The sequence below is a fragment of the Solanum tuberosum genome, unplaced genomic scaffold (genome assembly GCF_000226075.1).
Source record: "Solanum tuberosum cultivar DM 1-3 516 R44 unplaced genomic scaffold, SolTub_3.0 scf00433, whole genome shotgun sequence".
Classification (NCBI taxonomy): Eukaryota; Viridiplantae; Streptophyta; class Magnoliopsida; order Solanales; family Solanaceae; genus Solanum; species Solanum tuberosum.
Window position 1 is genome coordinate 29,116 of NW_006239356.1, and position 10,925 is coordinate 40,040.

The window sequence follows — 10,925 nt, forward strand, 5'->3', positions numbered from 1 at the left end:
CCCACCAGTGCACCACAATGCATGTTAGTCACTTTGTGGTTTATTCCTTTTCGATATTATTTCTTTTCAAAATTTGAGAGAGGAGAGAAAACTAATATCTAACTTTTATAAATTTGAAGAATTCGTCTTCAAATCTTGATGATAGAACAACTTTATATTCGATAATTATGAAATTTATTTAATACAATATACTATTTTTATTTTATATCAAGTCAAAGATAAAATTTGAAATTATTACTCTCATTAAAGACAATTTCTATAAATAAAAAAAAAACAAAATTGCTTAATTCTTTAAATGAAATATCCCATCACTTTAAATCCTCAAATTAGTCAAAAATTCAAGGTCAACCACTTGGTAAATGTACATTAATTACTATTTGCTACCAACACTAGAGTAGTCAACTTCTCTTTAATCCTTTCATTATATGAACTTCACTATAAAATGTCAATAACAACATGATATATGCAAATAAAAAATTAGAAAAAATGTTCAAAAAAATTTCACTAGTTATAGCTATTGTATGTGCAATTTATTCGTCAATTGAGAGTCGTAGCAGTTACCCTCCTTGTGTGGTTTGTAAATGTATTGGTAACGATTGTGCTGGATCGGGTTTGTTCCCTAAAGGTTCGCGATATGAATGGCCAGAGTTAGTCGCAACCCATGAAAAAGATGCTGTGAATCAAGTTCTTAATTCAAATAGCGTTGTTACAGCAGTGGTTATTTACAAACAAGTTACAAATATTACAGATATTTGTTGTAATAGAGTTTGGATATATGTCGATGTACCAGGTGGTAATGGCATAGTTCAAAATATTCCTGCAGTAGGATAGTTATAATATTATAAGATGGTAATATAAAGAAAATGAGTCTACTTCAATTTGAGTTTCAAATATAATTTATTGAAAATTTTACTTCTTGTTTATTTTTTAAAGTAATAAAAGTTTAAAACTGGAGATACATGAAATATATGCCTCGTAGATTTATGGAACTTATGTTTTACCTTGTGTTGCATAAAATGTCTTATCTTGTGTCCGTGCGTCTTAAAACACTAACATATAATATTATTTATTTACTTTAAAAAGGTTAAAGTTCTATATTTGAATTCACATCGAACATTAGTTAGTTTGATCCTAGCGTTTCAAATCAAGTCAAATAAATTAAAATAATGGGAGTAACAATCATAGATTTTATCAAAAATGAATTTTTTTAGTCAGTATAGATGAACTTTTTAAAACTTTATTCTAATTCAATATGAATGAAGTTTTCAAAAGTCTAAAGATGTATTAATTATTTTTTTCCTAAAATTACCCTGCTCTTTAATGAATTTTTCATTGACTATATTTAATTTTAAGGAAAATTTTGACTAAAAGTGAAAGAATGACATTTACAAACTACTTTTTAATTAATGTTATTATTATTTAACTTTTTTAAAAAAAGTATGTTATACCTCAAAAAATTATTTAATTTAAAATAGAGGGAGAAAAATATTATACAAAATACCTAATCTTTGAAAAATAGATACTAGACCAGCTTATGTTATACCCCACATAACTTATGTAAAAAAAAAAAAGGAGTCAATTTCAAAATGAAGTTAAAAATCAAATATAGAGAAAAAATAATTTGAAATTTTCATTTATTTCTAATAATAAATTTTACAGTCGCATAATTTAAGTAGACTTCTTGACTAAACGTCTAAACCCATAGAGGCGATTACCTATTGATAGGTAGGCATTATTAAGAATACAAACATTTTAGGAGTCATCGGCGTGCATCTTCTGCTAATTAAAATTAAAATATATTACTATTTCTTATTTGTCCACTGTACTAAAACTAGTGTTCAATTTAACAATTTTGAAAATAATTTAATACTTAATTCTTAATTTATCCTTATTATTAATTATAGTCATTTCCTAATGCAATAAATATTCAAAGAATGATATATAGTAAAATTATCATTGTTATTTGATATGCCGACTAAACTATAGTCCTTGGATCATAATCCCTCGACTAATTTATCTCACCAGGAAGATGGATAAAATAATCTCAAATTGAATAGAATAGATAGGATTTCTGCAATACGTGTCAATTCATTACTGGATAAGTAAATATGGTCGGTGTAGCACTACTTGTTGTTTGTCACATTCATGACTCGCCAACCAACTTAAACGTTACGCTAAAGCCAACACTTTTAAATTTCTCTTTTGACTAATACACTAACCATACATTCAAAAAATCTACTAAAGGACCCTTTATTTAAACTCCATATCTTCAATCCATTCTAGCATATTACAAAGCAAATTTAAACATTTCTCAACTTCATGGAGCTCTCCAAGATTATAGTTTCATTTTTTGTTCTTCAGTTCTTACTTTTTCAATCACCAATCAATGCTGCACCTGGAAATTCCAATATTTTCAGGGAATACATTGGAGCAGAGTTCAAGAATGTCAAATTTAGTGATGTCCCTATTCACTCTGACGTCGAATTTCACTTCATTCTTTCCTTTGCTATTGACTATACAATGTCTTCTTCTTCTCCATCTCCCACCAACGGTCAATTCAACGTCTATTGGGACACAGATAACCTCACCCCTTCTGCTGTTTCCGCGATCAAAAACCAACATTCTAATGTTAAAGTAGCATTGAGCTTAGGAGGGGACAGTGTTGGTGGAAGCAGCGCATATTTCAATCCTTCTTCAGTTGATTCTTGGGTTTCAAATGCTGTTTCTTCTCTTACAGATATCATTAACCAATACAATTTGGATGGAATTGATATCGATTATGAACATTTCCAAGCTGATCCTAACACTTTTGCAGAGTGCATAGGCATGCTAATTACAACTCTGAAAAACAATGGAGTTATTTCATTTGCTTCCATAGCTCCGTATGATGATGATGAAGTTCAGAGTCATTACAAGGCACTATGGAAAAGCTATAGTCAAGTTATAGACTATGTTAACTTTCAATTTTACGGGTATGATAAGGAAACCACTGTGTCTCAATTCATGGACTATTTTTCTACTCAAAGATCAAATTATGAAGGGGGAAGGATCTTGGCTAGCTTCAGCACTGATGGGATCAGTGGATTATCACCAGAAAATGGATTTTTCACAGCGTGTAGTGAGCTTAAAAGTAAAGGAGAGTTGGTTGGAATATTTGTGTGGAGTGCTGATGATTCAAAATCAAATGGTTTCAAATATGAGAAGCAATCACAAGCATTATTAGCCATATGACACTAGTGCTTTCATCTCCTATACAATACTGTAATGGTCATTTAAACCCAAAACTATGTTACACCTCTTTGTTTGTTTAAATTTCTAAGGATTTGAATCAATATATATACTACTATTTGGTTTATGAATATATTGTGCATTTTTCAGTTAAGGAAACTTTTCTTTCGTTCATCTTTGGTCACTGCATTTCAAACTTTTCAGCAACAAGCACCCCATTAACACCAAATCTCTCAACAACCACTCTCTCCAAATCGCAACTATGAAGCTCTCTACACCTTCCTATGACCAAGCTAGGTGCATTGACAGGAAACAAGAGTGGTACCAACCCTATTATTTCTTACAACTCCAACAACAATGACAAAGCCAAAACTTTCACTAAGGGGTTTCAAAATATCAATAACTAAACACACAAAGAAGTCGAAAGAGATTCAACATCTACTATACAAACATAAAAATAATCATAACAAACCCACCAAATGTGGTTCTGATGAACCCCTTGAGCCTTAACTCCGCACCTCCACCCCTAGCAGTCATCTTCTAGAATGGGATTCAACAACGACTAATCAAAACAAAAGAAATACACCTACATTTGTACATCCAACGAACATAAATCAATATATATCTAATTGGACTAATACTATTGCATCTTGGAGGATTCAATTTTAGAGTTTCTATATACATAATCTCAGTGATTACTTTAAAAAAAACAAAAAATAGGGACTCAAACAGAGAAATTGAGAAATCGATTATAAGAAGATTGTGCAATTTCATTGATTAAGCAACTCTGTTACTTCAAAAACAACACTAAATCAGTTAAAAGCAACACACATTCTTTTAACCACCAAATCCGTATAGAGTCCTTCCTTGCCTCTTGAGTGCATAAACAACATCCATAGCAGTGACCGTCTTCCTCCTAGCATGCTCAGTGTAGGTAACAGAATCACGAATCACATTCTCCAAAAAGATCTTCAAAACTCCACGAGTCTCCTCATAGATTAGTCCACTGATACGCTTTACTCCTCCTCTACGAGCCAAACGCCTAATAGCAGGCTTAGTGATACCTTGAATGTTATCACGAAGAACCTTACGATGTCGTTTCGCTCCTCCCTTCCCCAATCCTTTTCCTCCCTTTCCACGTCCTGACATCTTCAATTCACTGCTAAAACAGAAAAAAAAAAATCAACAAACAATAGCTAAAATCATTACATAATTAGAAGATTCAGAGTAAATCGATCTTAACCTGAATGTAATCGGAAGCTGAATAACTAGAGTTTGATGAAGATGGAGAATTGAAATGAACTCTTTCTTGGTCTATTTAAGGGATTATTATAGCTACTATTGAGAGCTTCGATCTATATTTGATGAATAATATTGACCGTCGATATATATATTCAACGGTTGAGATGAGATGTGATGAAAGTGAAGAAGATCGATGACTTGGCATTTTGTATTTCTATTTCAATTGAATGTCCAAAATTTGAAAAAAAAATTCTCATATTGGAGGGAAATAGAAATTATGGGCGGGACGAGTATCGTAAATATTTCTTTTTCATTTTAGGCTATCATTTAATTATGTTTTTATAATTTTAAATTATGTAACATGTAATTCTTTTAAAAAAATTAAACTTGGTTTAATATATTTCTTATTTATTTCTTCAATTTCTCTTATAAATATTATATTGTCAAGTGTTGTCTTTGAATTGTGATATAAATATTTTCTTAGAGCTTTTCAATTTAATCAATAATGATTTTTAGACCATAATTTAAAAAAATCACAAAGTATTCTATACTTGAGGAAAAATGTGTATAATAAAAAATTATAAAAGGAAAAAAGCAAGATATGGGCCAGAAGCAATTGAGGTTAAGAGTTTTGGGCTCATAATATGGGATCAATCTTCCCAAGTGAACCTTTTACTCTATTCTCAAGGAACAATTACTCTATTAGGGAGTTCAAATACATGAGCGGAGTCCTGAGGCGGAGCTAGAATTAAGAGTTTGGGGTTCATCAAATCATTAATCAATTTTTGTTAGCGGTTCATAGGTTAATATGTATATATAGTTAATTAGTTTTCTAGTACAAATATAGGGTCTACAAAAAAGCTATTGGGTTCGACCGAACCCATGAACCCCCACCTAGCTCCGCATCTGATGGAGTCACCTTAAAGTATATCTTTCGTTGAAAAATTATGTAGTGTATATAGAAGTTAAATAATTAGTTATAATAAGTGCATTTTAAATTTTACATGCTTAACTAAATTCATGATTCCGTCATTATTTAAACATTTCTTGAAACTCCATGATAGAACATGGAGTTTTAGGTAAAATCCTAGAATTTGAACTTATAGATGTGAATTCAAACTCTATATAATTCTTGGAGTATGGATTGTATTTGAAATTACGCATGATATATTCGAAGTATAAAGGTTTCCTTAAAATTAGATTAATTTTGAAACTTTGGAGTATGGGTCGAATTGGATTGTTACCTTTCTTAAAAGAAAAAAATAATAATTTTGCCAACTCTCTACAAGCTCGTAAGTCGTACCTATATATAATGAATTTAAATTTCGTGTATTGTCAATGTATAACATTTTTACTCCATCAAGTTAATGTTATATGATGGTGTAAAAATATAATGGGGTCGTTTGGTACAAAGATTAATAATGCAGAGATTTGTAATGCTGGGATTGATAGTGCAGAGATTAGTAATGCATGGATTACATTTACCAAGTGTTTGGTTCATTGTTTCCCACTTCATCTTGTGTTTGGGTTAAAACTTTGTAAAAAAATTCTTTCCAATTATACCCTTGAATTATTATGTAATTGGGTTAGGGTTAATAATTGTCGGACAATATTATTTTTTTATGGCCTTCTAACTAGCTATGAGCAGATCAATTTTGTTGTCACGTTTGCCTCTTTTTATTCACTTAAGTTATTTGAGGATAAATAATTGTCATGTTAGTAAATTGATCACTTACAAAATATCAATTTCAATTTTAAAAAAGATAAACTATCAACTTTTAAAATTGAAAAAAGACGGTAAACAATAGTAAAATTGAATAAACCATATACTTTACCCATAAAAATTGCAAATTGTAATTTTAATATGTATGCAATTTTATAAATTGTTCAAAATACAAATAATTAGAAAATCACACAAATATATATATTCCTTTATTTTTATATACATTTCCATAATTGGAGTTTGTGACTGTATATAGAGCTTGATAATAAATGCTCATAATATGATTACCTGGTTTAAATAGGTCATTTCGAATTTCTTCTCTAGATTGTTCTATTTCTAGAAAAAAATTCAGATTGTTTTTTCAAGATTTCTTGAATGAGTTTCTCATCCAAACTTCATTTTTGATATGAGCTTTTGTTTGCAATTTTCTCTGTTAAGAGTTCATTTATGTATTTTTGACTAACTATCAACAAATTATACATTCAATTAAGATCCAAACGTTATGTGGTGATATATTTGCCTTTTTAATTGGTTAATGTTAAACAACTCACATTTTAAATATTGTATTAATTTGTATTGGATTTATTTAGTAACAAACAACTCTCTCTAGATAATTTGTAAGTTACTTGTACAAATATAAAACATAAAATCAAGAAAATAATTAAAATGATGTGAGAGATATTTTGTCTTTACATAGACTTATCCCATGGTATTATATCCCATGTATTACTAATACCTCCAAATGGAAGGTTTTAGTAATACATCCTATAATACAAATGTAGGGGGTATAACTAACCCATGGATTAGTTATACATTGACCCAAATTTCTACCAAACATAGTATAAATAATACCATACATAATACATGGACTATTTGTTTTAATGCGGCCTACCAAACGACCCCTAACGGTGCACCAAACTTAAACTTATATAGTATGATAATATATAAAAATGTTTAGGTATTTCGATGAGAGTTTTATATCGACGAAACACATAATCACTATAATTAAAGTGTGAAAATGCATTAGTCTGTGGAAGAATGATCATCGTTCATCAAGTGGCTCTATTTTCCTTTTGGTTAATTTATAACCCAATCTCCTTTAGTTTCTATGGGAAAGCATTAATCAGTGTGATTTATTGTGCTTATGATGATCAAACTCTTGACCCTATTGATTGAAGGTGTTTTTTCATAATTGGATGCCTAACAAACTACAACAATAAAAGAAATTAAAGTTCTAAACTCCCCAAAAAGATTTTATTGTATAAAGTATATACATGATTATACATTTGTTATAATATAGTAACTAAATTTTGAAAAGAAAAGGTCAAGGTTTATTTAGGTTGATCTATAGGGTTTTAATTTTAATTTCAAAACTGGCAAAAATGGATGAGTGAAATTGATTGTAGTGCTCCATTTACCTTATCTACGCCTGGTTGGATTGACTTTTGCTTTTGACTTATAAGTCAAAAGGCATAAGTTAGAAATTCTAAATGATGACTTCAATTTATTTTAAAATTTTACTATAAAAGTCGAGTGCTTATAAACATTTTTTTTAATTTACCAAAAGTACTTAAAAACAATTGAACTTAAAAGCACATAAAATAAACTAATCCCAATAGGGCTCTAAGTCGTACAATTGAAATTGCTTCTTTCTCTAATATCACCTCTCCAAGAATATTAAAAAATAAAATTATACATATATGTGTGTGTGGAATTATTTTTTTCTTTCAAGTGTGACCATTGATGTGGAAGGGCTATAGAAGTCAAATCAGAATATCAACTATTTTAGGTCAAATAAACCCCCTATAAGCAACAAAAATTATAGTAACAATATTGAAGGAGGGAAATTTTTTAAAATGTCAATATTTGAGCATTTAATAGGATTCATTAGCCACACTTTCAATATTTATTAAAAATATCAATATTTTTCTTTTGTTATAGGATTGATTATGTATTTTTTTTTATTTGTTTAATTTTAAAGAATACAATTAGTTAATAACAGAAAGGAGAAAATCATGGGAGAGAGTAATTTAAAAACTTTTAAACTGAAATTTAAATAGAGAGATATTGAGATACATTGTGAGGACAGAAATACAAAACTTTTGATGGTATACAATTAGAATGAAAGCAAATAAAAAATAAACACAAACAAAAATTATGTTGTATTTCAGATAATCAGCTAGAAAGATACTATTATGAACTACTAACTGTGTATCCGCTGCCGAGGTTGAATACAATTTGATGATAAAAGTACAAAACTAGTAGGCATACAATTAGAATAAATACAAAATAAGAAGCAATTTAACAAAAAATATGTTGTATTCCACATAATCCCCACAAAATAATATTATGTACTATACAAAAGTTGTATCTAAACAAAAATTATGTTGTATTCCACACAATCAGCTGCAAAAATACTATTATGAACTACTAACTTTGTATCCACTTCTGAGGATGAATACAATTTGATGACATAAATACAAAACTAACAGGCATACAAATATAAGAAAAACAAAAATATGTTGTATTCAACACAATCCCAAAAATATGAGATCATGAACTACAAAAATTATATCCAATTCATAGTATGAAAATAAGATTACAAAACTTTATGAAGTTGTTCATTAAGCCACGATCTGTTCAAGATTAAAAAAAATGGAAAAATAGTACTATCAATTAAGTTTTCAAGGATTTGGCATATCTTCCAAAATGAAATTTGCTTTAGCTATAGCACAATAATTAGGAAAACTTGATGAGATTACGTGGTGCTAAATCAGAACAGAAAATGCTCATTTTTTACTTGAAAAAAATGTTAGAACATTTCAGTTGTGGCTAAATCAATGGATTGTTGTGCATATATATCTTTATCTTTTGGGAGATTTTTACAGATTTCTGAAAATAATTGAAAAAAAATGTTACCTATCAAAGAGAGAGAAAGAAAGGAGAAATTTAGAGTAAAAATCTAGAAAAAGGTGAAAGTGGGTAATAAGGTTTTTTTATTATTTTACTTTTTCATTAGGCAATGGTAAAAATTAGTCCAATGTGGCATTGATTTGAGAAATAAAATGAAAGAAAATTAATTATATTAGGATACATTATATTTGCTAAAATATTGACATATTGACATTTTCAATAATTATTTTAAAGTGTAGATATTTTTAATAATTATGTTAGGAATTTTGACTAATTTACTAATTTTCCCTTATAATAGCAGAACCACTAGTTAGATTATCTTTTAGATCATCCCATATATCCTCTTTTTTCTTTGCCCTTTCTTCTTTTGTAGAAAAAGACAAATTATGGGGAAGTTTGAGTTCTTGATTAATGACTCCATTATGTATTAAAGTGTATCGAACTACTTGTTGTATAGATTCTTTAAGCGGAAAGGATACAATAAAACTGATATATCTTCGATCAACCTTTTTCTAACTTGACATAGCTAGTAGTCAAGTTTGACTTGACATACAACAATAACATACTTAGTATAATATTCATAAGTGGTCGGGTTTAAGGAGGATATGTGTGTATATTTTATCCCTACCTAATTGAGAGATAGAGAGGTTGTATATATGATGGACCCTTCTGCTCAAAAACAAAAACAACAGTGAAGAAATCAAGAAAAAATACTAAACAAGGCTTGACAAAGCATACTGAAAAAAGAATAGTAACAACAAAATAATACGATAATTGAATTACAAGAAACAATAAAAATGTAATAGAAATTGAATAAGGAACAAGAACATATAACACTCATTAATACTACGACTACTACTATTGAAGGATAAAGCGAGACTATACTCAACTATCTATTAACAATCTACTCTAATCCACGTTCTTCAGTCTCCTATCTAGGGTCATGTCCTCCGTAAGCTAAAGTTGTGTCATACATATCATGTCTAATCAACTCTTCTGTTCTTTGGCATGTCTACCTCATCTAATTAAAACCATCTCATAGCCAACTTCTTACATATTGGGCCTAACTCGTAAATCTTAAAAACTAACTTAAGAGTTAAAGATTGTCCAGATCATATGAGAGATCATCTATCCATCTCATAATAGCGAAGTGCCGCTCTTCGCCAAAAGACTTGGTATGTATATTAAGAAGATTAATCTTAGAAATAGTGATATTAGATATATCATGTCTTTTTTGCAGGTACAAAAGCATGTCATTAAAGATAAATAAAAAGTTTAATTATTTTTAAAGAATATTTAAACTTTTATGTCATGTAAATTTTATGGGACAAACAAGTTTTATGTGACCGTTCAATATTAGTCATATTATTACTCTTATTTAGAAGTGAGAGTTGGAAAGGACCAACATTGCATTAATACTCTTGTACAACATGCATACAATTTTGTACATTAACTTTTGACTGCATTAATTAGTTGTACAACGTGCAAAAAGAATTGTACATTAATAGAAGGACTAACACCAAGGACTAACATTGCAATTATTATTATTACTCATTACTCCTTATTAGAATTACTATTATTACTCATTTGGCTCCTTATTAGAGTTGACACTTTAAAGCACGAACACGGCACTACCATGTTGTACACAAAGCATTTCAAATTGTACTATAAAATTAATTGTGCCTCATTAATTGTACACGTGCCTTTCTACATATACAACAACCCACATGAAGAATTAATTTTCTGACAATTTTGGTTATATTTTTCTTTAAAATAATTATTGCCTCGATTTTTATTTTTATTTTTAACATTTATTTTT

General features: G+C 29.2%; 2 protein-coding genes across 2 annotated transcripts; one reads left to right on the top strand and one right to left on the bottom strand.

The window, feature by feature from the left end:
• The first annotated feature begins 2,240 nt into the window (after window positions 1–2,240).
• On the top strand, window positions 2,241–3,361 carry LOC102604364 (chitinase 2-like). Its single transcript, XM_006363278.2, has one exon. The coding sequence runs from the start codon at window positions 2,320–2,322 to the stop codon at window positions 3,229–3,231; it is 912 nt and encodes a 303-aa protein (XP_006363340.1). The 5' UTR covers window positions 2,241–2,319; the 3' UTR covers window positions 3,232–3,361.
• A 591-nt stretch (window positions 3,362–3,952) lies between these two features.
• LOC102604694 (histone H4) lies at window positions 3,953–4,537 on the bottom strand. Its single transcript, XM_015303406.1, has 2 exons — window positions 4,472–4,537; window positions 3,953–4,387 (listed from the first exon to the last, which is right to left on the bottom strand). The coding sequence occupies exon 2, from the start codon at window positions 4,375–4,377 to the stop codon at window positions 4,066–4,068; it is 312 nt and encodes a 103-aa protein (XP_015158892.1). The 5' UTR covers window positions 4,378–4,387; window positions 4,472–4,537; the 3' UTR covers window positions 3,953–4,065.
• Window positions 4,538–10,925: the final 6,388 nt, after the last annotated feature.